General features: G+C 36.5%; 4 protein-coding genes across 7 annotated transcripts in view; 1 reads left to right on the top strand and 3 right to left on the bottom strand.

The window, feature by feature from the left end:
* The window catches only part of LOC147872800 (autophagy-related protein 16-1-like), a 308,552-nt gene extending 307,425 nt beyond the window's left edge, over positions 1-1,127 (bottom strand). The window contains exon 1 of the mRNA XM_087355475.1: positions 1,105-1,127. The gene's annotated coding sequence lies outside the window, so the exon portion shown is untranslated. The remainder of the gene's footprint in view (positions 1-1,104) is intronic.
* The window catches only part of LOC110827976 (Autophagy-related 16), a 154,058-nt gene extending 136,953 nt beyond the window's left edge, over positions 1-17,105 (bottom strand). For 2 of the 4 annotated variants that reach the window (XM_087355472.1, XM_087355471.1), the window contains exons 1-8: positions 16,555-17,105; positions 16,113-16,395; positions 14,720-14,882; positions 13,347-13,435; positions 13,091-13,144; positions 10,120-10,261; positions 9,035-9,140; positions 1,105-1,250 (exon numbers count right to left, since the gene is read on the bottom strand). In XM_087355472.1, coding sequence (XP_087211598.1) covers positions 1,105-1,250; positions 9,035-9,140; positions 10,120-10,261; positions 13,091-13,144; positions 13,347-13,435; positions 14,720-14,882; positions 16,113-16,395; positions 16,555-16,669 — 1,098 coding nt within the window. In that variant the 5' untranslated portion in view covers positions 16,670-17,105. Of the gene's footprint in view, positions 1-1,104; positions 1,251-5,906; positions 6,087-9,034; positions 9,141-10,119; positions 10,262-13,090; positions 13,145-13,346; positions 13,436-14,719; positions 14,883-16,112; positions 16,396-16,554 lie in introns of those variants that run through there. The other 2 variants (XM_087355473.1, XM_087355474.1) reach the window with 2 other exon arrangements.
* Positions 17,106-18,258: 1,153 nt separating this feature from the next.
* On the bottom strand, positions 18,259-22,730 carry l(2)05287 (WD repeat-containing protein l(2)05287). Its single transcript, XM_022060189.2, has one exon. It carries the CDS (start codon positions 22,626-22,628, stop codon positions 20,046-20,048), a length of 2,583 nt encoding a protein of 860 aa, XP_021915881.1. The 5' UTR covers positions 22,629-22,730; the 3' UTR covers positions 18,259-20,045.
* Positions 22,731-22,825: 95 nt separating this feature from the next.
* mRpS24 (mitochondrial ribosomal protein S24) lies at positions 22,826-27,549 on the top strand. The gene is made up of 3 exons (XM_022060190.2): positions 22,826-22,938; positions 25,221-25,404; positions 26,441-27,549. Exons 1-3 carry the CDS (start codon positions 22,909-22,911, stop codon positions 26,728-26,730), a joined length of 504 nt encoding a protein of 167 aa, XP_021915882.1. The 5' UTR covers positions 22,826-22,908; the 3' UTR covers positions 26,731-27,549.
* The last annotated feature ends 394 nt before the right edge of the window (positions 27,550-27,943 follow it).

Here is a 27,943-nt window from a genome sequence, read left to right as displayed (position 1 = left end):
CGAGTCCAATATCAATTACACAGATATGATGTTAACTATCTATTGGAAAAAGATCAGAAATGAACACCTACAATTATACGTTTTTTCTTATTGGAGCACTTAAGTCATCTGAAATTAAAATGAATCACCGAAATGTTTAACGAATACAATTCCAGTCTATTCCAGATTAATGATATTGCGGCAACCAAACATAATCTTTCACAAAAACAGAATGACATTATGGGAAATATAAACAAGTTAAGAAATGTACACATAGCATAACAATTCTGGTAAATTCACTCTGTTGTTGCCTCTAGATTTCCAATTTGTGAATGATAACTTTAGATATTCTTAATATTAACAGTTTTTTTTGTATCCAGTACACGCCATTCAGCATGGTGTGCATTGGTGGTTAGCAGGATTCACGACCCATCAGTACATGGGTTCGACCGGGACCGCGACATTTAACGCTCCTGCTGTGACCCCCTTTTCGCGAGATGATGAAAGTGGAGTAATTTTTGGGATGCAACGGGAGAAACCGGGGAAACCCCCGGAGGAAAACTCCGTGATGCTTGGACCACGGCCTTGCCCAACACAAGTTATAAATCCGAGCACTGCCGGGAATCGAACCCGAGACCCCCAGGATTACAAGCCCAGCGTTCTAACCGCTAGACCACCGTGGCGGTTATGTAGAGTTAGAGTAAGTGAAGGCAGAGGGAATGGGCCAGTCAGGGATGAGTAAGGAGAGGAAAATGTCAACGTAAAAGAAGCGCAATGGTGAATCCTGCTAACCACCAATTCACACCATGCTGGATACGGGGGGGGGGGGGGGGACTCTACATAATTCCCTCCACTTCCCAGCATGTCTGTAACGGTCTTCTTCGTCGTGATGCCACGTGGACTTGTAAGTGGGCACCAATGTTTCAGAGACACTCTAAACACCTACAAGCTGACACAGCACCACAAACCATAAGACCACCACAGACACTAGGGACATTACCTTCAGTTTAATTTTCAAGAGTATTGCATTTTATACCTCAATTTGACACACTTTGCTCTTAAAATGATTTCAGAGAATGCAGAGAGTGAAAGGAGAGGCAGGAAAGAATAAAGAATACAGCTCACCCTTAACCGCTGGTCGGCGATGGTCCACACCCGGCTGGCAAAATCACTTGATGCTCCGAGAATGAGGGCCCCTGTCGAGTCAAAATCCACCGACATAACTCCTGCATTACTTCCGACAAGCATGCCTTTGCTTTCGAACTGCCCAACTGAAATGAAATAATGGAAGTACTCGTAATAACACGACATAGTATTAATACAGAATATAATGTAACATAACATAGCGTAGCAATACGCGAAACTTATAAGATAGATTCTGACATTGCAGTTTTACCCACACAATTTTAGTCGTAAACAATTCTATGAACTTTCTCTCCATTGGTAACCCGACTATTTACAGAAAATTTTACATGAAATGCACAAATTTTTAAACATATATACCTCAATGTCGCACTTTAAAATGCAATGTTTCTGGTGAATAAGTGCATATTATCGTCACACGAGAGCAGCTCTTTCACTCTCGTAATAGGGATGTGCTGTAGGGGACTTCATAGGATTCACAGGAACCCCTTATTATTTTTTTACTAATTAACCAAACCCTTTGTTATTGGCACAGAATATATCAGGTTATACAGACAATACACGAACGTCTATTCTTCCAATTTCAGGTGTTCTTTATAAACACAAGAAGCGGGCTACAATGTGTGCACATACACATTCATTGACAATCTTGATGTGGATCTTTTGTGCACACAAACCAATTTCTTAAGGTCTGTCTTACACATCATCTGCTAATCTCTTATGGCTGAAATTATCACAAAAATTCGTAACAAACTGCAACAAATGACCAAGCGATATTTGCAATGGAAAAGGGTTTTCTTAAGCTATGGAATAAATTATTTAAAAATTATTTAAATACACGTTTCCTTCAAGGGGGTAAAGATATCCACCAAATTTTTGTACAATAACTAAATAACTAGATGGCTTACCGAACCCGAAGGTTCATCACCGAATTAACCAAAGCCCTCCACCGTACCCTGTCCTGGGCCAACAAAATCCAGTCTCCTTCAACTCCTATCTCCCATAGATCCCGCCTGAGATTATCCCCCCATCTACGTCTAGGTCTCCCCAGCGGTCTCTTCCCCTCAGGTTTCCCAACCAGTATTTGGTGCACAACTCTTGCCCCATCCATGCGTGCTACATGCTTCGCCCATCTCATTCTTCTTGACTTAATCACCCTGACAATACTGGGGGAGGAGTACAGATTCTTAAGCTCATCATTATGCAGTTTTTGTACGATAAACTGTTTATAATTAAATTCATAACAAACTTTTTAAATTCAAGTATCATATGATATATGTGTCATATTAAACCAATATAGACCAAAATTCATTTGGCTAGAAGTTTGCTTCTTGCTTCAGAAACCCAGATTCAGTGTCAGGTGATGTCAAGTGGGATTTGTGGTGGATAAAGTCATACTCCAGGAGGCGTTTCTCCAAACTCTTTGGATCTACCCTGCTAATCATCATTCCACCACTCTTCCATCACCATCTAATGAGGGATATGATAATCCTGACCAAGCAGCTCATTATCTTACCCTCGGACTAAAGTTACAGGCTTATCTCTGATCAAGAAGTAGATTGATCTTAGAGGAAGGTAGTTTAAATTTTAGTTTCAGTTAAAAACCAAGTTTATCTCACAAGTATTATATAAATTACGACAAAATTATTGCACTTACCATACTTTCTAACCCACTGTTAAAACTGTGTCCTCCGAAACTCAAACACATTTCAGATCAATGCTACAAGTTCTTCAAGACATGAACTTCATGTCCGTAATTTTAAATGACAGTACAAATTCTACTTCTTAGGTGTCCAAAATTTGTAAATTATGTAAACATTGTCTTTCAGCTTTCACAAAAATAAATATTCACCAAATGCAAAAACCAGGCGGCATAACAAATCAAATACACTCTGTGTAAAAATATGTATAACTTTTCTCTTCAAGAGAGTGAGCAAAAGAGAACTTGAAAATGCCGTTCAAACACTGTACAAAATTAAATGTGTCGCAAACAGTCTCGGTATATACGACAAGCAATTCTTCGAGAACCGTAACATTCATAAAAAGAATGTTCTTAGAGCCAATTATGAATACCTCAAAATCAGTTATATTAATTAAATTCTCTGGATCTCATATTATTTTGAAACAAAAATAAATAAACTGAAATAAATTTCTTTCTTGATTCAGATCAACCTTACCAATGGCGCCAAGGCATCGACAATACGGTCACCTGAGTTAAGTTCATTCTGAGACAGTAGTCTATATCACGGTCACTTCCTTTTTTCAAAATGCTGACTTTGATTATACTCAAGTGTCACTTTTACATACTAAATTATGATCTCTCTGATGTATCTGACATGTTCCTATCAGCCTAAGTCCAAGTATATTACGAATGTTGTACTCTTGATAGTTACGTTTCTTGACCTGGAATAGCTTACTAATACCACTAATAATTTTATGTAAATTCCCATTCCAAATTTTCACTTAAAAAATATCTTCTCTTCAGACTTTTATAATGAAATCTTCTAACGAAACTTGCATGTGGTATACACAGTACAGATTGATAAATGCCACAGATCATTCTGGACCATGTTTATCCTCAGCTGGGGCATGTATATGATTACACCTGTGCTTCCCAAACCTGGTAAATTACCCAAAAAGGGGTAAAGGTTTTTCTTTGGGTGACGACACACCTCGGAATGCACGTTAAAATTTATCGTAAAAGTGTAGAAGAAGTACTCTGAAGAAAGCGATCAGTCATTGTGCACCGATGCTCTAAAACATTCTAACAAGTATTTATTTGCTATTTGCTTCCAATTTTGCGGAAACAGTAAATAAGAAGGAGCGGTAGCATTGTACTCATTAGCTGGGACCTGGGTTATGAAATATTCATGGTGAATAATTACCAAATTTTTTGTGGCTATTAAAATGTTTAAAATAAAGACATTGCATCAAACATTTTGTTTGCTTCCTATTTTTTACCAATCTCTCTTCACTTGTCATATGTTTTCATGTGCAGTTAGTGTTTTACCTACATCGGGTAAAAAGGACTTTCTGATAAGTGGTTTTGGGTAATGAAGGAAAAAGTTTGGGAAGCGGTGGATTACACCAATGACATGTCAGTACACGACATCTGCCATTAACAAGTCTTAGTCTCCTAACTGCTAATCTCATTCCATTACATATAAAATAGTCAGTCACTAAACAATGATCAGCATTCCCTTTCCTAAAAATATATAAATATATATAGTTCAATGCCTTTTCCTGTATTTCTATTACAGTAAAACCCCTCTAGTTGGACACCCCTATATCCTGGACACCCCTCTATATTGGACACTTTTAATTGGAACCGGCGAATATCCTATAATTTTACATGTCCACAACACCCTATAACTTGGTCACCCCTTTTGTTGTAAGTTGGACAGGTGCATGCATGCACTTAGCTTCAATGCTTTTATGGGAAACATTTACAGTTAGTATTTTGTTATTTTGAATTTCTGACTGATGAATGCCTTCTACCTGAGGATTACCTTATGGTTGAGGGTGTGAGACATTGAACACATCATTGGAATGCAGTGAAAGTGAATAGATATGCTTTTGTTAAACCCCTCACTGGAGTTTTAACTTTGTCAGTACTGTACTTGCAACTGAGTTAAACAGTGTTAACAGAAATTGGAACGGTATGCGTTCGCTCATAATCAACCAGGAATGGTTGAAACATTATTTGGATTGCGGTGATTATTAGAAAGAGGATGGGCAAATTCCAAGATAAAAGCAAAAAAGCAGTGTCTTGGGACGGGTTTCTTTACAACAAATAAGTGACATCTTATGTTGAGCTTAAAAAAATACATTCTGAACATTTAAAATTTCATTGAGGCTGGGTGTAATGTGCAACCATGAGAGTGGGTTTCAAAAGATTATTATTATTGTCATTAATTCTTCATTCAAGCAAGCCTACAGTAGTTAGATTATGTAAAATAGATTACATTGTCGGTAAACGTAAAGTATTGGTGCCCTTCCCTTTGGGCTTATCCATGCAAGTTTAATTTAGTGAAAACAAAATTTGTAAAAATTTAATTTACCCTTTTCATTTTTCTTATCAATAATTTCTTTTTGGGGAAGGGCTCCATAATACTCTACAATTACCACATTGTCATTACACCACAATTTGAAAGGATGATTTTCCCCTTTCCCTCTATCTTGGACACCTCTGTAAGTTGGACACATTATCGTGGAACCGCAAGTGTCCAAGTTAGAGAGGTTTTACTGTACATCTAAATTATACTTTTCTATACGTATTTCTACATATTTAAATGAATTTACCCTATAAATAATCATAAAATTCCAACTTAAAAATCTTTAGGTGATTCAACAAAATAACATGTCCAAGTCCAGGCCCTTGGGTAATATTTCATAAAATGGTAGATTTTTACAGACGTTAGTTCTACAGCCAACATCCAAGCTGGATAACCACCCCTCCTCAGCTACCCTCAAAACCTTATTCAACATAATAAGAGCTATCTTCCATATTGAGGAGGCATCTCCTCATTCCACAACCTGAAGATGTGCCACGTTGCGGTGAAAATGGACTCTCGGTTAACTCTAGTTTCATTGGCAATAAGAGAGTTGTTACCATACCTCAGACCAACCACATTCGGCTTCCATGAATAAACTTTAGGTGTACAATTTATTCATTTATGGTTTATTTAGCCAACCCCAATCATATATCCCTGTGGGCACATTGCCATAGTGTTACCACATATCAGAATTACAAAATAGGTTAACCAAAGGGAAAAAAATAAAAATAATGGTAACATAAACAATTTATTCTCAAAAAAATCTTACATTTTGTAAAAATAATTTAGACTAAGCATGGCTATACCAAAGTACTTTTCATAAAAACAAACTCGGCACTACTGATGCAGTCAGATCCAGTAACAATTATTTCAAGTTCAAGACTTGTTGCTGTTGCTAGCTTGACTTGCCTGAAAGCACAGAGAGGTCAAAGGTGCGACGATAAGACGGGGAAACAGACACGCAAACTTAAATTCCAATATAGTACGTCCCATCCTAAAAACATAATTATAAACTCTGCAACATAATAAATTATCTGTTGATAAAAATCAAGCTACTAATGTCAATATGAAACATATTTTAAACATTATATAAATGTGAATCAGTTTACATTAAATTAATTAAAAGTGAGATAAAATCTTGGATAAAAAACAGCTGCACAGTGATGTTTTCCAGTAAATATTTTTAATGAACATTCTTCTATACGTTTGTGTTCTAAGGTTAATATTCAACATTTTTGGAAAAGCAGCAAGAATCACAGGACAAGTAAAAAAGACGTCAATTATTATGAAGCCAATTTTGTTATTTCCTAACATTTAATTATGGCAAGAAAGATGAGAGTAATGTTAATTGTACTACACTTTGTGGCTACAAAACAAAAATGCAAAATGCGAGCAATTGCTTTCATTATAAGAACCTCATATTTCTTACACATAAACTCTCTTTTAGTAAACGTGGAATCGGGCGTAATCAGATGCTGTGGAACATACTAGAGGGGAGGGGCATGAATGCCCATGCTCTCTGATTGGCTCCCAGGCCCTCACCAAATCCTGACCCTACTTGCCTTGACTCACTGGCACCTAATCAATTCCACAAGCATAGCTTATTCATTGCCCTGATGATGGAGGCAGCACGGCCTCTGAAATGGTGGTAAACTTGTACCAGAATACAACCCAGGAGACAGCCATGTTCATACTTGCCACCATGAGAACCTCAAATCCTATTTAAGTGCATTAAGGTTTTCTACAATTACAATTATCATTTATGAATTAACATTAATATCCAAAAATGTTATCTGGTAAATAACCCATGTTTTTTAGTTCTGTATGTAAGAAAGTCTGTAATTTAAGGGTCAACACTTAGTCTGAGCTACTGACAATGTTAAATAAACCATAAATAAATAAATAAAGCATTAGAAGCCAAGTGTTTTAACTCTAGTTGGTACTCATCTTCATGCATGCAGTGGCAATTGCTGGTTAGTTATTTTAAAGCATCAAAAGCTGATGTAATCCATTTGTCATGCGGCTAATTCTATCAGTAAATGGATTCACATAAACAAGAAGTAAAAATTTACATTCCAGAATTGTAATCTTGTTTCTTCCGCGAATTCTGAATCCTTCACTACAAATATCTAACGTTATGACTTAAAATAGTGATTTCAAAATGATCGCCACAGAACCAACATATATTACAGGCTATATACTGAACTCATCAACCGCCTTGTAATGCAAAGCCAATGCCCTCCAAATCTACGGTGTTCTGTCACCAATCAGTTTCTAATAAAAAACTAAATCACCAGAAAGAAAACAACATTTAAAGTGTAAAGTTAAATAAAGCTGTCCCACTATATGCCATGTAGGCGCTTGGGGGGAGCGGAGGTATAGCTCCTACTCATTCTTGACCTCGGCATTAGATGGGGGTGAGTGGTCAGTATCACGCCCCGGCCTTGATTTGCCCCCGGTACCCATTGTAGAGGAGGCTGGGTGGGCCCCAGAGCCACTCTGGACGTAGAGACTAGAGGAAAAATCCTCTGCCCCCGTCAGGGATCAAACCCTGGTCGCTCAGTCCGTAGCCAGTCACTATACCGACTAAGCTATGCCGGCTCACATTTAAAGTGTATTTTCACATATTCTGGTGAACTTAAAGAAAGTATATACATCAGATTGCAATTCATTCATTTGTTTTGTTAATAAGAAAATAAGTAGGTAAGAGGCAAAAAATAAATATTATGATGAAAAGATACGCTTATCAATTTTAATGGGTGCTGTCAATGGTGCGTTACAACTGGGATCACTAAATTCTTGGACAATGTCCATCACCTGTGTTTTTGAAAAAGAACACTACTCTCCGCCTTTTTACCCGAGGATGGAAGCAGATCCAGCTTCCGAAATTTAGCGTTCCTTCTAATAACACAGTCCAAAAATTTAGTGATTCAGATTATGTTTATGTTTTACATTGCCCGCAGTCTCACGGTTATTAAAAAAGATCTATTAGATGGATTCTGTATATCCGTGTCATAATAATTTATCTTAAAGAAAACAGTAACAGTGAACTGTACCTAAAAATGGTTAGACACAACAGACTGGTGTAAACAAGTTTACAACAACCACGATAAGCTACAAACTGCTTCCATGTGTTAAAATGTTCCATAACTTCAGAACTTTAAAGTTAGTTATACCAAACACAGAGAAAAGTAAGATTTCTCAATAAAGCCCATTTAATTCACACCAAAATCATATCATTCGAATGATCAGTGTACCATAATCTGAAGACAAATCCTCCCTCGTCACTTTATAAGATAATAATTCACTGCACATTTCTGTTATACAGAAACACACTCCGATATTATTACTAGTACCAATATTATTTATTATTATTACAATGAAGACTTAGCATGAAGATTGTAGACTGAATCCTGTAGGTACAGGGATGGGAGATTCACCCCCTTCCTTTACCACATAATACACTTGTTCAAACACACACAAAATATGAGATTAAAATGTTTGTTCCAAAATGTTGCTAGTGATTTTAAAGATAAAGATAAAGGTCATTAAAAAAATCACTGAACAAAATAAACTTTGTATGTAATTTCAACCTCTCTTGTGTCGCCAGCAATGACACACAAAAATGCTTCTCGTGGCTGTCGATATCCCACCTTGTCATGCATCGTGAATTTATTATTCCATTTTCATAGTATGTACTCTGGTACATAAAGAAAAATAATATATTCTAGGTATTATTCTAAAACTATATATCTCAGCACCTGCATTTTTGTTACGTGAGGACATAACATGCAGAGTACTTGTTGCATAATCTTGTCAACATTATCTTACAATGAATTTCAATTTGTCAGCCTCACCTTTTGATAAGTCCCAAAGTTTTACTCTCCTATCAGCTCCCCCAGTGGCCAAAATTCGATCCACAGGGCTCCACTTCACAGCATTTACATCTCCATCATGTGCATCCTAAACACAGTTACAAACGTAGAACATTATTTTACATTTTCCTAAAAAGTTTAAAAACAGAAGATGAGAAATGAAAGTCTGAAAATAGGCATGAAAAATAGAACTGTTTTTTGTTCAGAATATCCCAAACACAGCGCTGTAAAAAGGAGATATAGTTGGCAACATTTTGTATGCCGCAATTGATATTTTACTCTTTATTAGTGCACATACAGCTTTTTTCTCAAACACTTAACCCCTTAAGTGTGGGCACAATTTATGCTATTGCATCACCAGGTGATTTTTTATGTATTATGGACAATACATATTTATTAGGTACAGAAAACAAAATTTTCATGTCTAAATTCTTAGGTATTTTACTAACAATTTCACTACATTTTTAAAACATTTATCATTTGTTTTATTGTTTATTAGTGGAGTAATTCATGTTAAATTCTTTTTAATGTTTTGTGGGACCTACTGTTCAAGAAATAATTTGCAATTCCATCAAATTAGTGAGAAGAAAATCATTACACCAAAAACTATAGTTCTGTCTTGCGTGACCCTGAACAGTTTTTCTTTCATATCTGAGCCTCCAAAATAAGTACAACATAATAGGAAGCCAAAATTCATTGGGCAGTATTTGTAAGGCTGGCTGATAAGGAAGTCAAGAGAATAATATGCCCTGTATTTTTCTGTCTTTCCTTTTTTACCAAGACCTTGAATGCTAGGAAAAGTTTCTGATGAAACACTTAAGGATATTCCAAACACAAACTACACTTAATTTATCTCCTTCAAGCTGTGGTTACAGAAGGCACTCCTGAGTAGAGCTTATAAGACCTTCCACGTAGATACTATGATAATGTCAGAAACATTTTCCTGCTCTATCCTTGTCAATTCACTATTCAGAAACATTCTGAAATTTTCTGTCTCAACATATCTTGCAGCATTAGTGTTGGATATAAAATCTAGTGAATCAACTACAAAAAAGAAGAACACTTACAAACTTCACTAAGACTCTACTAGGAACAGAACTTGCAAAGAATGCACCAGCAGCACCAGTTTCTCTCAATCTATCGGGCGATAAAGCCCGAGTATCCTTTGCAGCTTCTTCTAGTTCTTTCTGTAATTTGGCCTGCTTTTTCCTAGAACAAACCAGACATTATTAGACATTACGTAACCTGTACATACTCAGCGTTTCACAACAGACCTGCTATACATTAGGGGGTGAACCTTGAGGTAATTTCAAATAAAGAATGTTCATAAAACAATGGGGTCTTAGGGAACTGATGACTTATGGGACCAAAGTAAACATAAGAGAATAATTCTAAATAAGAATAACCTTGCACCATAAAAAGGAAGATGTTTCGAAACCTCAGTCAAAGCCTCAGACAGAATGGACCTAACAATAGGACCGAATGGAAGAGGAGTACTGAGGAGGCCATGGACCGAATACGGACCAGAGAGCCATAGAACAAGAAGAAGAATTCTTGCACTGGATCATCGATGCCACTTACATACATGAATTCCCTGAAACGATTCTATAGGCTGTAAACTTTTGTTACGAACAAGAAACGCCCTTGCACTGAAAACCTTGGAGGACGTGGAACAGTTATAACACGTACATTGTGAAATGTTACAAAAAATTAATCTGATTAATATTCTGTTTACTTTTCTTTGTGTGTACTGTGAAACCTTGTGCAATTGTTTCTGCAGCAATACTGTAGTTAACTGTAAATTACTGTCATAACTATGTGATTTATATTTGTATTAGAAAAAAGTATTGTATTTGTGCTATGACATGTTCTACATCCTTGGCTTGGGCATATGAAGGATCTATGGAATGTAAATAAATTCATCTCTGTTCAATTCCATCTTTACTCCACGATGGTTATAACAGGATTGATATATTAACATCTTTTACTCAAAATTACCTCCCAAATCACCCCCTGACGTATGACTGCTTATGAAACATTCTGCATATTTATTTATAATCAAAATGAAATTTATGACCCAACATTCCACCAAAAGTTAATTCTCCTGTTTAACAGGAAATCCCACAGGCATGGAAGGAATACCTCTCTATAAATATTTTTATAAATGGCAATGCAATCATCAATGTTCTAATATAGCATTCGTATAAACCCTCTGAAGCCGAAACTCGTCTAAACATCATATCTCCTCAACTTTAAGACGATTGTAAGATTTAGTAATAGGTTTTCAGGAAAAAATAAGCTATATCCATTTTCAAATTCCATAAAATGTAAGATGCACACTGATTTCAGAAATTTTAAAAAATGAAAATAGCGCGTGTTAAAACTGAGGAAATATAGTATTTAAGGATTCAGTCTGTACCACAAAGAAAGCACCACGTTTTGCCATGGCAAAAATCATCTGGTTAAAGCTGTTAGAGAAAATAATACCCGTTTACAGTGAGAATCAGATAAAACCCATACATACACAATACAAATACAAAAATTCAAAATGCAGAGTTAGTAACTGCTTAAGCAAGTGCACTTTAAAGCGTTAAAATTCCAATACAACACAATAACACACACTAACAAATCTCATTTATTTAAGAATTCCACCTAATTAGTTTTGTTCACTAAAAATCCCATGCCTTAATTGCCTCAAACTTAATTCTGCATGAAGGGTGTTCGTGAATTAGTTACAGATCAACTAAGTAACTTACACACACACTCTTTTTTAAACAAAATAAACAGTAATGCTGGATTATTATTTCTGTTATAATGACAATGTAAAGAAGAATGTAGTCTATTTGAGACTTTAAACATACTACAATACAATACAACAGATGTACTTGATATTAAAATAAACTGTTAAGTCTGACAGCACAATATAATTAACACATAACCACTACCTGCACCTTGTCGTGGTGGTGGTGCTTGAGTACCTCAGTGACCCCAAGAGCTATGCTGGCGGTAGCATAGCTATTGGTAGGGTCTCCCTAGCCAGATTGGTCGAGGGGGAGAGGTCAGACTAAGACAGGTACCCAGGTCCTCCAGGTTGGGTGTTGGTCGCAAGGCTAACAACCTTGCACCATAAAAAGGAAGATGTTTCGAAACCTCAATCAAAGCCTCAGACAGAATGGACCTAACAATAGGACGGAATGGAAGAGGAGCACTGAGGAGGCCATGGACCGAATACGGACCAGAGAGCCATAGAAGAAGAAGAAGACATAACCACTATGCTTCAAAATTCACCTCCATACAGTAATTTAAGTGAAGAACATATGTCATCAGAAAGAAAGTGACTTCCTCCCAAGTCACTATACAATTCAAAACTGCCAGTTCACTCAGTTTTTAGAGAAAATACAAGGCCTTGAAATGACAGCAGGTCTCTGGACTGAAACGTAAACCTGGTGTCTCCTGAATAGCACGCACATGTGCCAACGACTCAGCCATGATGTTCTGGTAACTATGGGATGAGCTCTTAAAATGCCTAGTAACTTGTCCAGACACATTCAACGTAGCCAAGAACAACGAAATGTGATTGATCTAAAATATGAGTTCAGTCTACACAAGTTTTTGATCAGACCTTGTATCTTTCTCACAAATGAAGTTCAATATTCAATCTTCCAAATTTTTACCATTTCAATTAGGACTGATTTAAAGTTGAAGTGTAGAAAACCATAATAAACTGACAATGTAAAATAAAATAATTTCCTGTATAAATATACATTCGAAAATAGAAGATGATAACGATTCCAACAGCAACAGTAAGCAATTACAACTTAATGTGTAACTTCAAAAACAATAAAAATCTTTAAAATAAATCTAAGACTTCTAGATTCCATAAAAATATGTACAATGTCCCACATGTGTAAACAGCGTTCTAGATCCTGTAAGATTATGCATTGTTCCAGAGCAACTTTCAAGGCCACCAAAAGCTTCTGCAAATAGTAGGTTAATTTCCAAAAGAATTAATCGTATTTACAAAATCTGTTTACTTACCCAAACAGCCCAAGTGTTTGTATCAGAAAGGCAGTTGGATTAAAGGCCCCATCGCTGGAAATAAAGTTTTGAAGCTTGGAGGTGTCTACAAACTCTACTTGTTAATTAAAATTACAAACACTCTGCAAATGAATAGGCAATAACTGTATTCAATTGCAGGTATTCTTTCCATATACATGCAGGATTACGATTTCAACTACAAACTAGAGTAAAGGTTATATATTACATGAACAATATAAATTTTATGTAATCATACCGTACAAAATTTTCATTTTCTTCATTCATCTTTTCTGCATCTTTAGATTTATATCTTATGAGTCTTTCCACCAAAGCACGATTTTCATCCTGAAATAGACAGACTTCAGTCAAATGGTCACATAGATCATCACAGAAACCATAAGATTTAATCTTTAAAATTCAACCCTCCTCCAAAAATTATTAAAATTTCACTGTTTCAGTTTATGTTTATTACCATACACCACATTTTGTACATTAATTGTAAAAGCAATTCATCCTTATTAATTACTGGTTTATAATTGCCACTTGCGTGCTGAAAGGCAAGAGGAAGACCAAGGAGATAGCAAAAATGTAGAGACTAGGAAAAACAATTTCACATAAGAAAAAAATTGAAGTTTCAAAAAATACTGTACAATATTTTTATGTAAACTGCAACAACCAAATAAAAATGTCCCTTAAACTAACTAAATGTCTGGTAATGGAAACTGAAAGTCTGACAACACTAATATACCAAAGCTTGTTACCAACCTTATGCTGATCCACTTCACAACGTATTGCTTTAATACCCAATTTAACATTATCCTCTAAAAAGAAAATCCAAGTACCATAAATTTTATTCATGTTTCAGTATTTTACTTTAACTCCAGTCAGATTCTCCAATAACAAAATGTATTATTAAGAAACAAATATTATTACTTCTTCTTTTATAGCAAAACAGCCCAAAGTCGAGCCTTGACTTCCTCCCATGTGGGAGGTTTCTTTGCCTTTGAAGTGTGATTTATGAGTAGTGAGTGACCAGCCCACTGCCTCTTCACAATTTCTACTCAATCCTGATTTGTCTGCTAGAGCCATCTAGTAGTGAATCACAAGAGACTTGGGTGAGAAATGGCCGCTGAATTTTGCTTACGAAACATCTCGTTCATGCTAGTAAGGTTCTTTTACATGCCGTAAATCTACGACATGGGACCGCTGGCTTTACTTCCCCTCCAAAGGAAGTTGTGCCACAGATTTTTATCACCCTTAAAAATCCATCGACGTCGGCCGGGTTTGAACCCACAAACCTTGGGTCCAATGGCGAGCACACTAACCACTAGTCCATCAAGTGTGACAAATATTATTACTAAAGCTACAATTTTACTGCCTACTTCTACTTTCGATGAATTACAACTTTACAACTTCACACAAAATTGTTTTAAGAAAGAAAACTGTCTGAAAAGAAAATACAAATGTTAAAACTTTAGGCAGTATATTACTTGTGAAAAAAAGTAAATAATGTTCAACAGAAACAATGCTATGGCAGTGGAAATAAATATGATAAACTTTACGACAAAGTTTCAAAAAATCTTACAAGCCTTAGAATCTTATGCTACTAAGTACTATTACTGCAAGTACCTGTGCTTTTCTCAATTTCTCTTCCAGAGATGCAAATGCTAACTGTAAGGCTTGATGTTCATCTTTCAACATCTGATTCAGATTCTCAAGTTCTTTTATGTTATTCTGGTACATCTGTATTTCAGCTCTTAATGTAGTATTTACAGCGACACTGTCTGCGAAGCTGAAAACAGAATAATGGATTTAGTAGCAAGTACCTCCTTAATGCAATTTGAGATTTTCACAGCATTGACTGTGAAGATGGCTGTCTTCTGGGTTATAGTAAGAAGTTTATTATCGTTTCAGAGGTACTCATTGCCCTGACGATGGAAGCAGCAAGCACTTCTAAATATCAATAAACTTCTACCAGGCTTCACAGCACTAGAATCCAGAAGACATCTCCTTGTTAACTACAGCATCCTCAAAAATAAATTGATGGTTCACAATGCCCTACTAATCATATAAAGCTTCTTAAATGACCTTCCATTTCAAGTAACTGTAATGGAGCTTTGTAGCCCTCTGCAATGATCGTGACTACTACATAAAGTACAGTCATTTACCCAAAAATATAAGCATCTGTGACAATTTTCCACAGAATGTCTGAATGATTATCTGCTGCACTGATAAGATAACCACCATTCCTTGTGTTACATTTGTGATTACTGTATTTTGAAGTATTAGTAGCATAGTAGCTTTGCCATTTTGTAACAATAAATGCTAGAAATATGGCCAAAACATTAATTCTTCCCATGCCAGAGTGAGAACATCTAGAGTTATACTACAGTCCACAATCTCCGATTCCTTACTTCAAATGATGTATGTCATCAGTTTTCAGACTCAATATCAGTTCTCTTTTGTAATCCGAAAGTACTGTCTGGAGACTGACGTCGCAAAGGTTGTGAACCTCTTTTTCAATCCACCACCCTGGGAAATGCCCATTTAGACCTTCAAGAACAATCTCTGCATATGAAGTGGGAGCTCAAACGACTTTACAAAATTCCTCAGTCACATTCTATTTACAGTAACATAAAATTATAACATCTCCACATATGGTGTGTGAATGACTAAATGAGCATGAGCATCTGCTGAGGCAGTGGATTGGAATGCATTCACAACATTATCAACTCTGGCTATCAGACTCCGCTATTCTTACTTATGGGGTTACATAACAGGTGGTGCTAAATGTGAAAATCAAAAACACAAACCACAAACAATATAGAATGAGAGATAAATATATATCACTTAACATGGAATGTGATTGAAACTAACAATTTCTCTTCCATTTCATGCTTCTAGCATTAACTTCTAAAATGGCAAAGCCTGAAAACATTGATATAACTGTATGGAAACAGAGGACTTGCTTTTAGAAATGTTAGCAACAAAGCTGTACTTCTGCCATGTTAATGCTCCTTACCTCCCTGCAAGAGCCTGTAGCTGCTTTTCTTTCTCTTGCAATTTTTGGTTTAAATCGATAAGCTGTTGGGCATTCTCTCCTTTACGTCGATGCAATTCTGTCAACTCTTCCTGTTGATGTAGTAATTTCTGTTCCAACGCTTGAATCTTCTCATTAGGTTTCCCATTGCCTGAGCCACTTCGATTGTGGAGTTCAAAGTTTTCTTGTCGCAGCTTCTCATTTTGTACTGTCAGCTGAAGATTTTCTCCTCGCAATGCATTAGAACTATCGAACAGCCTATTGTCTGAAACACAAAATAATCCCTATAATTATCTATTTATGAAACTTGCATAAATGTTTTCCTAGTTCATAATCTCTACACACGAGGTTTCAAAACATACTGGCATTTCACAAAATACCAATGAAAAAGAAATTCAAACCGTTAAATATAGAACATGCTTACGAAACGATATAAGGTCCTGGAAACAAATGCGCTGTGATCTGTTCCTATTCTGTAGCCGCAAAATTATTGTTTTTCTCCAGTCCGAGTAATCACTTTTAACATCGGAGGCTGCCATATTCAATTTATCCTACTACATGCAAAGAGCACGGAGGTAGCAAAGAAAATGATAATAGTAACCACACATTAAAACTCGAAAAATTCGACCAGAAATGAGGATAAAAGGGTACTTTTAAAGGTCGAGAGCAGTAATGAATACGGAATTGACGGCGGAACTACGAATTCCAACATGTAGTTATAAGCTTGGCAGTCAAAGAATATACAGACATTTTCCGGACGACAAATGTGCGTACTCTTTATGTAGCAAGAGGTGTCATCATCAAGAATTGTAGGAGACAAGTAAAATATCTCACGAACTACAGAAATGTAGAATAAACAACATTACACCATTGAAATACTGTATATTTAAGTGTTATAATACGTTAGCGTTAGCGAAGAACACCTTACAGCCACTTTGTCTGCTAGCACGTATTTCATTTCACCCGCAGAGATCGTTCTGCCATCTATCAGCATCCTTATAAACTACAGTTCTGGCCATACATTTCGTGAACGGATTTTTGTGAAATTTGGTACGAGAATTTGCGAATGTAACCCATTCCACACAGTAATTTCTGATTTTCTCCAACTGTTGACAGCAACGTGAAGGCACAAGTCTCTTTCAGAAAGGACGATGACATTATTTTCCATGATTTTCTGTACATGGTAATGCTGTCATCGTCCTTGACAATTATCTGTATGCATTACTCAGGAACAAATTAACTAATTTTCATGAAATTTGGCTTAGAGATTATACCAATGTAGCCTACCATTCCGATGTTTTGATTTTCTTCAGTCGATATCACCGTGAATGACTATAGCCTCTGAATAAAAGAAAATTGATGTAACTTGAAAACGTGCATCAAAACAATTACGTACCTTGACTGAAATCCTCTAAATGCACGTAATCAGTGCTCTGAATAAAGCACAACTAAATGCAGTTACTATTTTCCATAGACATCCCCAAATACCTCAACTCTGCCATTGACCAACTGACTACCTTGACTGCACAAAATATGAAGCTGTTTTGCACCAATATATACTGATACAGTAATTTTGAAAATGGCATTTAGTTTTCTAGATTAGAAACTATATTATGGAACTTGTCGATTGAATATTCTAAAACTTCCTCTTTGAAAAAATCTCCCAAATATTTGTAAACTAACTCAATTTCAATGGTAGATTTTAAATAACAAGTTATGCGATGTTTTTGTTAGTAGAATCATGACAGCCCATAAGCCTGTGAAAACACTCTCCCAAATACAGTCCAGTATGACCTTGGGCTATAAATGGGCCAGTCTAGGCCATTGGACAGCAGATTGCTAGGACTTAAAAAAAAGAACCAGACTCAACAGGCATGTGGCTGTTAGGCCAACAGCCTCATGACAAGACTTCTAATGTATCACGAGATACCTGCGCTGAATCTGTTGGGCCATGCTGCGATCCATATTCTTTGCAACATGTTTTCTTCATTATGTCTTCACATAACCAAATATTACCAGTACTGGCTGAAGAGAAACAGTATAAACAATATAATTCTTTTGAGAGTGTAAAAGTTTCATCTTTACAGTACGAATAACACTTGAAAATTTACTTCTTTGGTGACCTGTGTCAAAGTTTTATACTTTTTTATTAGCCTTTTATATTACCTATAATGATAGCATGGTTACATTCTTGGTGTAATTTCACAGGTTCTGCAAGTCTGGCTGTAAAACTTTTATTTTTTCCTAACACAAGGGCAATATAAGCTCCTGGATAAGTGGTTATACACCTCCACAGATGCTTCATTTTACTCAAATACAATTAGCACACATCAGTTACATCATTCTATATACATATGTGCAAATGCTTTTATAAAACTGTGGAGATAATGCAAGTTTTAAATAAATCTGGCAAGATAAAGGGAAACATCTCGTATTCACACAATCAACAAGATAATATTGTCTGAACTGAACTTATACTGAAGAAAATGCGCATATTGTACAATGATTACATTAGAAGTTACCATTTTTATTGCCTACTTAGAATCAACAGATATATGTGTACCAAAAAACAATGTGATCAGAAAATCTTAGTTAGCATTCTTATATCAAAATGCAGTCATCCACAAAGGAATAAAACTATTACACGTACATATTCAATTGTTGGAAACCAGGATGTCTAAAGGAAGTATAAACCATATGTCATGTCCCCTTGCTGGTAAAGCTGATGGCTGGTATTTGAAACTAATGTTTCATTTTCGAAAGTAGTAGACACTTTATGGTTCCATGATTAATTATCATTACTCAAGGAAATCATGATCATGTGAATGTCTAGATTGATAATTTACCACACAATGGTGTGGTCACCTCATGTGAGACAACACGGTACAACACCCTAGAAGGTTGTCATCTTCATATTCACTGCTGTGAGAACCTGAAACTTCACAGTACACTGTACTATTACTTGCAATTCATTTTCATTCCTTAATGAATTTCTATTTCCTTTACTCAACATTCAACTTGGATTTTCCCTTCAAAAACATAAAACAGGGATTTCACTGTAGTAGGTCTAAAGTTACTGCAGCCCCTTCTCCACAATTTTTAGTTAAGGAGCATTGCCAAATCTTTCATGATGGTAAAGTTCCTAAAATATAAAAAATCAAAACAAATACTTTCTTAGTTTTTCACTGAACTCACAAAACTTTTTCCACCATGCACATCCCTGCAAGGTACATAATTACATTAGACAAGTAACCCTGATTTAATTCCAGAGACTTCAAAACCAGGGCTGTGGAGTCGGTAAAAATTTACTGACTCAGATATAAAATCTTAAGAAAATACTATTTTAACACTTTTGCTACCGTGTGAGCCACGGGAAGGCCTCGCGCTTAGGGAGATTCAATGATGCGTTGAGCCACATGGTGCGGGAATAATGCTTTGTAACTATGGCTCCGGTACCTTAAGAATTCATACTGTTTACAAATCAACCGATTTCTCAATAACTATTAGACGTATATTTAAATATAGGTTATAAATCTAAAAAGTAGCCTGATGATTCACGTGGTGGTGATGAAATCTCTTATGGTACCATTTACCATTTTAGGCTGGGGCCACACAATAGTACAAAGTATGTCCGTTGTAACGCACATCGTGATGTCCGTCATAGAATTATGAATGGGCAAGACCACAGAACGCAATGGCTTCTTCCGGCTCCATTAGGGCAACTGACGCATCACACTGCGCTCATGTGGTGTCCTCGCCTACGTCCGTACAAAAGTACGTCCGTTGCAACGGACATACTTTGTACGGTTGTGTGGCCAGGGTCTTAGTAGGTTTACCATTATTAATACATATTGAGCTTTTATGAAAGAGAAGGAGCCTGAGTAAGAGGTTTTGGTACTGACTCCACAGCCCTGTTCAAAACGAACAAGCTGTGTCAGTATGGAGCAATACTGCTGTCCAATCAAATTTTTCCTCCAAGACAGATGCAAGCCTAGATTCCACATCTGCTATATTTATAGTCCTTGTCAAATCATTTGTTTGAATTTTGTTTGGATCATCCTTCACTTCCCTTTGTTTCAACAGTTCATGACCAGAGGTCTCATCTTCACTATCTACTCCTGAATCTTTTGTCTCCATTCTATCTGCTTTATCCTTCTTTCTCTCTTTCAAATTGGTCTTCTTTTCTTCTATTTGCTTGCTGCTAGAAGCTACAAGTGAACGAAGGATCGGACCACACAGCAGATTCATTGGAGGTATCGTGTATGCTGGAGCACTCAGCAATTCTCTGATGGCAGAAGCACCTGGATCTCCAAGCTGTTGTTGAGTATCAATATGCAGCTTTTCCACATCTGAACTCCTGTGCTTAGCCAAGAGTGTGCTAAAAAATGTAACAGGCTGAAGAGTTGAAATAGGCAAGGCTAGCCCTTCCTTCACATTTGCATCTTCACAAGGTCTCTCTAATGTCAATAATTCCTGGTTAGAGTCCAGAAAGTAGAGATGTGAATTTTCTTGCCATGGAATTCCAGAAGACCTCTCTAAACTGAAACGAGGAACAAATGCAGCACATAAAATGGAGCAATTCCCAGGAACAATGTTTTTGTGTATGTACAATGGTTTTGAACATCTTGGAGAGAACACAAATAAGTCATTATTCAAAGTGAACACTGCCATGAATTCTGAATATGGATCAGCTGTAAGTATGCTGACATGTATAGGAACTGTCCACACAAGTGACAGTGTCAGCAGATGCCACACATTTATGTTCACTGAGCTACCTGTTACCACCAGATGACCACAATCTACCATTCCAAACTGCACATGACTGAGATTTATTTTAGAGTGTAGTTCAGTGAGGCTACACTTTAGCTGGTTAGTTTCTGGCACCCATACTGTAAGCGTAGGACCAAATGTTACAGCCAGGAGGGAACCATCAGCAGAAAATCCTGTATCTCCAATCGGCAGATTTCGGAAGAAACCCACACTCTCACATCTCCAAACCATAACGCCTTTCTTGTAAATGCTGGAAGACTCAACAAGACTCCAGATACGAAATTTTAAGTCTCTCCCAGCAGTTACTGCCAACTGCTGCTGTAGATCTGGACTTGGCTGAAATTCAACTGATAAGACTCCTCCAATATGAGGCAGTTCAACCGAAGTGTTTAAACAGAAACTTTGTTTCACACTATCATAATTCCAGAACTTGAGACGGACCTCCATATTAGTTTCTCTATCATCACGTTCTTCCACTGTAGCCATCCACTCTCCATTACAATTCAATGATACTTTTGTAACATCTGTGTTCACAATCACATTATTACGTTCTTGAGTTAGGTAATTCATCTGCGTGATATCCAAGTTGTATAAGAGAGTCCCAGTATGTGGAGAATAGAATTGGATGTGCCCTGTCCTTCCATTCATCACTAGAGCCTTAGTGCGTGGGTCTACACTAATCCCTGCAGGAAACAGAGGTAAGCCATGTTTAACCTCAACCTGCCAGGTGAAATGCTGAATCACACTGATTAGTTTCAATTGGGGATCAACAATTTGAATACCATTGTCACTGGTAGATATAGCAAGGCATTTATTGTCTGGTGCCACTGACAAATGGCAAATAGAGTTAGGTAAACGAGGAAGGAAGCTTCTATCCAAAGGCTTGTTGAGAGTCCATTTTACAAGTACACATTCTCCTGCTCCACTGTAGAAGTGACTTCCTGTTTGTGAGAAAGTTACAGCTTGTACAGGCAATGTGTGCCAATGATACACAGCCCATGTTGGCTTTCCAGATGTCAGCAGGTTCCACCATATAAGCACACGTCCTGTGTTGTCTCCTGTAGCAATGCATCGCTCTTCTGGGTGACATGCTACGCATGTAAACCATCGTCCTCCACCAATATACTGCTTGTCACACTGCTTCCATTCAACAGCATCAATAAACTGTAACATATTTTTGTGAATACCTGCTACATACTCTTCACCTGGTTTACCTCCGTAGGCAACATTATGGGTATGATCATCCAGCTGGAACTTTAAGTTAAGTAGAAGACTGCCTGTCTGGCTGCAGAATGTTGACAGTTGTGACACGTCACGTTTTGATTTCTTCCACACAACACAAACAACGCATTTATCAGATTCACTTTCTTGAGGACTTGGTGACAAAAAATGGAAGCCAGTCACAGTTGCAGTTCGTTTATTCTTAAACTTAAGACACACTATACTGCTTGGTAATCTTGAGCTACAGTTCCATTGAATAAGCTCTCCTTTTTCAGAACATGCCACGATAACATTAGGGTATGATGGATGAAGCTGAACACCCGTAACTTTTCCCTTCAATCTCTCATACTCGCTCACCAATTCTCCAGTCCTTACACCGTATGCTCGAATAACAGACCCACATACTGTATACAGTATCTCTGCATCTAAAGAGAAAACAGGACACTGCTCAATTACATTTCCTCCGCCTCTTCTTCGTAGCACCAGTTTTTCTTCGGTATGTTTCATGATTAAATCAACACGTGAAACCACCAACAAGTATCCATTACCCCCACCATGCTTGCCACCAGAGATTATAATACTACCAACATGCCACGATCGCCAACATATAGAAGTGTACCTCAAAGCGATATATTGTCAATGATGTGCTTTAATCTATCCAACATAATGAAAAAATACACAAATGTTGTTTGTATGTTCTGCCATCTGTCTTCTGGCAACACAAGCACACTGTCGTGAACTGTTGGTCGAGTGGGAGGCCGATAGGTGGGTCATTGATTTCTTCAGTATGGCAGGAATAAATAAAGCTGTTGGGAAGGTGAGAAATTGGAACATTTAATCATCTGGCTTGAGAGAGGCAGAAGACTCCAAAATGTCTTTAAAACATTATAGTCATGCTTCAAACAATCACTCGTCGAAATATGAAGAAAATTTATTGCTGCTAGGTTATGTTTGATAATATATTTTGGACCGGAAGTATTTTTGTTGCTCTCAAAATATACAAACTCAAGTTTCTGAACGACTCATTTACAGAAGTTGACGAATTCAAATGTTCCGAATGTATCTATACCAACCGTTACTTTTAATAATATAAATAACTGACCTCCACACAGGGCAGTTGGTAATATTAGTGTACCAGAAAGGTGTATGATATGCAGGATAAGTGTATGAAAATTACCAATAAGAATTGAAATTGCCCCTAACAGAACACAATTTTACATAGCATTAAAAGAATTGGATAAACGATTGATCAGATCTTTTGCATTCGTCAGATACTAGAGAAAAATTGGGAGTTCAGTGGGACCGTACATCAATTATTTATAGATTTCAAAAAAGCCTATGACTCTGTGAAGAGAGAAGTGTTATATAATATTCTTATTGAATTTGGCATACCAAAGAAGCTAGTGATTCTAATAGAAATGTGCTTGAATGAAACCTGTAGCAAAATTCGAGTAGGTAAATATGTATCTGAGACATTCTTCATCAAGAACGGTCTAAAACAAGGAGATGCTTTGTCTCCCTTGCTCTTTAACTTTGCGCTAGAATTTGCCATCAGGAAAGTCCAAGATAGGCGGGAGAGTTTGCAATTGAATGGGACACATCAGCTATTGGCATATGCTGATGATGTTAATTTATTGGTGGATGATATAAATACAATACAGAGGAACGCAGAAGTTTTACTAGAGGCTAGTAGACAGGTGGGGCTAGAAGTAAATTCAGAAAAAACTAAGCACATGTTAGTATCTCGTCGTCAGCAGACAGGCGGGCAAGATTATCTTAGGGTAGCTAATAAATCCTTTGAAAGTGTTACAAAGTTCAAATATTTGGGAACAACAATAACAAATCAAAATGATACTCATGAGGAAGTTAGGAGAAGATTAAATTCTGGAAATGCTTGCTACTTCTCAGTTCAAAATATTTTGTCTTCCCGTCTGATCTCTAAGAACCTGAAAATTAAAGTATACAAAACAATAATCTTGCCTGTTGTTTTGTACGGGTGCGAAGCATGGTCTCTCACTCAAAGGGAGGAACACAGACAGCAGGTGTTTGAGAATAGGGTGTTGAGGAGGATATTTGGGCCTAAGAGAGAAGACGATGGGGCATGGAGAAAACTGCATAATGATGAGCTTAAAAATCTGTACTGCTCCCCCACTATTGTCAGGGCAATTAAGTTGAGAAGAATGAGATGGGTGGGGCATGTAGCATGCATGGATGGGACAAGAGGTGTGCACTGGGTATTGGTTGGGAAACCTGAAGGGAAGAGACTGCTGGGGAGACCTAGACGTAGATGGGAGGATAATCTCAGGCGGGATCTATGGGAGATAGGAGTTGAAGGAGACTGGATTTTGTTTGGCCCAGGACAGGGTCCGGTGGAGGGCTTTGGTTAATTCGGTGATGATCCTTCGGGTTCGGTAAGCCATCTAGTTAGTTAGTTATTAAAAGAATTAAATAGTAATTCTGGTTTACTTTGAACTACCTGAAACCGAAGGTGTAGAATTGGCATGGGCTGACTCTGGCCTCCCATTGTTTTTTATTTTGACTACAAGTGTTATGACTTTTTAAGCATACTCTTTATGACATTAATTTACTTGATGTGTAAAATGTCAAGGTGTTATTAACATAGATATACCAGTATTTGTACCTGCGTAATCATTGTTATGGCCAATTTTACCACTTTACACTTACATTTTTAGTTAATCAGTACACTGGCCTTGATTCTTATTGTAATTATGTAGGAATTGAGGTTTTCATGGCAGTGAATCTGAAGACAGCCATTTTCTGAGTTATAGCATTATCACCCTGATGATGGAGGCAGCAAGGACCTCTGAAAACTAACTTGATATGTAATATTAGGGCATGTGGCCCAGTACTACATAAACATTGCTCATGTCTTGTTTTAGTTTAGGAAACTATTCACAACCTGAAGCATACCTATGTAGTTCTTTGTATGCACATTTTATATATGTATGTAGGGCTTACTGTATGCTTTCAACATTTTGTCACAATACATTAAAAGTTGTATCTTGAACTGTTAATGTGTGTGGCATATTAAATCTAAACGAATTAGTGTTGATAATATATTATTAACAATAATTGCAGCTTCTGCAGCATGAAGGTTTTCAGCGGCCATACAAATGCCTGTTCCACGTAACAGCATGTTGTCAGAAAGTGCAGGCTGGTCGGTACAGGAAATCCCCAAAGGGCGACAAACCTCTTACTTATGAAATGGCTAATCCACCATTTTACATTGCTCATAGGAAATCTTGGAACTCTTGGAATACATGTATGTATTTATGAAATTGTAATCTATCGCAGTAGTTTGTTTAGATATCTTGTACAGTTCCTCACAGGCACAGACTTGGCCATCACATTCATAAGTCATGTCATCAGTACGATGTAAATGATCAAGCATTATCCATTAAACCATTTTGTGCTCTTGTGACATCTCAAACAATCCAGTTTTCTATGTTTCTGTTCCTGAGCTGCAGAAAATATAAATTCTTTATCCTGACTGCCCCAACTATAAATTCTACACTTGTGAAGCATGCAATGCTTCAAATATAAAATAATGTAACTCCACATTTTTGATCATAACCTGATTAATAGGTTAAGCCCTGTGACATTATACCGTTCTTCTTCCTTGGCTGTACAACCCACAGTATACCTTTGGTACTTTGTATTCAGACTGTGAAAGTTGGATTTACATTTTCCATGTTCATGGCTTGTACCTTTTCTGTTATTACTACTTTTGACCTCAGGACTTATGCATGTCCATTTTTTGTAGTTGTGTTGCCTATTTTTAAAACACTCTGGACCAACTTTTTCCATGGTTTTGAATTAATTAGTAATGCATTTATTGGTATTAATTTACCAATTAAGTAATAAATGGTAAATGTTTAATAAACTAATTAATAATCATGCATCTTTTCTCCCCCAGTAATCAGAAGTTTACTGTTTCTTCCATAACAAAATCAGAAGTATCTTTTACATGTCGATATGTGATGTAACTTTAACTAAAATATAAACTCCATACCATTTTGTACTTCATGAAAATATGGTAATGGATTTTTGCTGTCTTGAATGTTGGTTTAGATGTAACAGAACTGCAATGGAATTTTGATTAAATTTGAAATTGGAGTTTCTTGCTCTATGTTACAAAGCAGATTCAATTTTATGCCCCACTACCTTGACTGATGCTTGTAATTGAAACGTGATATATATTTTCTTGGCATTAGTACCAACTTTTAAATATTTACATAAATATTATCTGATTAAGGTTTATTTTGTGCTGCACCTTAATTGTAATGATGGTGTTTCAGCTAATCTTGAAGGTGGCTTGCGGCCAGCAGAGACTGCCTTAGAAGATCTTTTCATCCGCAGATTTATGACTGGTACATGGCATAATTTATTTGAATCTGAAGTCATTATAAAACGTCAGCACAACATAATTCGAATAGCAGGTATTATTCGTCAAGCTATCAGTTCAAGGAAGATGTATTTCCTTATTGGTTACTGTGAAGAAATGCTCAGTTTTTGGCTTCAGTGTCCAGTAAAACTTGAATTACAGACTGTAGCAGAAAAGAAAGATGTTGTCTTTAAATACATTTAATGATTCGAAACATGTTTCTGCATCGATTGGAACTATTCATACACTGATTAACTACGTAAGGAAGGCTGTAAAACAGTAATCATTAATAAACATATATGGCTTCTTTCATGGTGACTGAACTTGATAAAATCCTCTCAGGCAACAAGCTATATCATTTCTGGGCAGAAGCCCAACGTTTCGGAAAACTCTGCCTCCATCATCAGAGGAATGATGTGATCTGTCATCTCCCTGATGGAGGCAGAGTCTTAAATAAATTACATTTATATTAAAAATTTCTGCAAGCATTTAGTCTTCAGCTGAAACTACATGGGAAAAATTTTGTAACATTTTCCTTATCTCCAAACACTAAGGAATCTAATATCAGTCAAATCATCCCTCTAAAACAATTGAATCTGTAAAGATGAACATAAATCAGTGAAACTGGGGATTATGTGATCTGAAAGTTATTCAAAAAGTTATTTGAAAAACAATCATTTATCACTTTTAATTTTAAATGCCCTCCTATTAATAAAACCATTGTTGTATTTTCATAAATGTTTGTTTACATGTTCTGAATTCGCCAACATTTTGTAGCTGTCTGACGTTACTCAGATTCATTGTATCCTGATAATCTCAGATCTTTTATTTTAAATGTCATTTATGGACTATGTACATGATTGTTAATGTTATAATATTAAAATGACATTTCAAACTACAGAGGACTTCTGTTGTAGTTGCAAAAATTGGACCAAGTGGTAGGGCAGTACATCATAAAACTGGTTAAGTCTGAGTAGCCTTGTTCATTCTAAGAAACAATCAATAAATAACAATCAAAATACAGCGCTGTTCTTTTTTTTTAATTTTTAGTAAACAGTCTACAGTAAAAAAAAAATCAAATAACTCTAATGTGCAAGACCTGCAATATGGTGTATATTGGTGATAGTCTTAAACAGTACTAAACATGTTGGGTTTGTGACGAATTGATGCACAAATATTACTACAATAATTTTTTCACGAATAAGCAAAGCCATAATGCACAAGCCTGGAAACAAGGGGGGGGGGGGGGGGGGTGTTTCCTGCTGTACAATGTAAACATGAAATAAATTAATATATCTATATCCAATCCAACCTGGAATTATAAAAAAGAACAAAGTAAAAATATTGTTTTATATGAGAAGGTTCCCACTAACCACCACAAAACATGAGTTGGCAGAAGTAAAATTATGTTGTATCT

The sequence above is a fragment of the Zootermopsis nevadensis genome, unplaced genomic scaffold (assembly GCF_977971745.1).
Source record: "Zootermopsis nevadensis isolate Lab colony 2312 unplaced genomic scaffold, Znev_1.0 Znev_ptg000024l, whole genome shotgun sequence".
Classification (NCBI taxonomy): domain Eukaryota; kingdom Metazoa; phylum Arthropoda; class Insecta; order Blattodea; family Termopsidae; genus Zootermopsis; species Zootermopsis nevadensis.
Note: the sequence above shows the minus strand (reverse complement) of the source record. Positions and strands in the feature narration are given on the sequence as shown.

Excerpts from the sequence above, each read along its gene's own strand:
- mRpS24 (XM_022060190.2), top strand. The coding sequence starts at position 22,909 with ATGGCAGGAATAAATAAAGCTGTTGGGAAG. Across the intron at positions 22,939-25,220 it reads TAAATAAAGCTGTTGGGAAG|CTTCTGCAGCATGAAGGTTT; the intron begins GTGAGAAATTGG and ends CAATAATTGCAG. Across the intron at positions 25,405-26,440 it reads TTGGAACTCTTGGAATACAT|CTAATCTTGAAGGTGGCTTG; the intron begins GTATGTATTTAT and ends ATGGTGTTTCAG.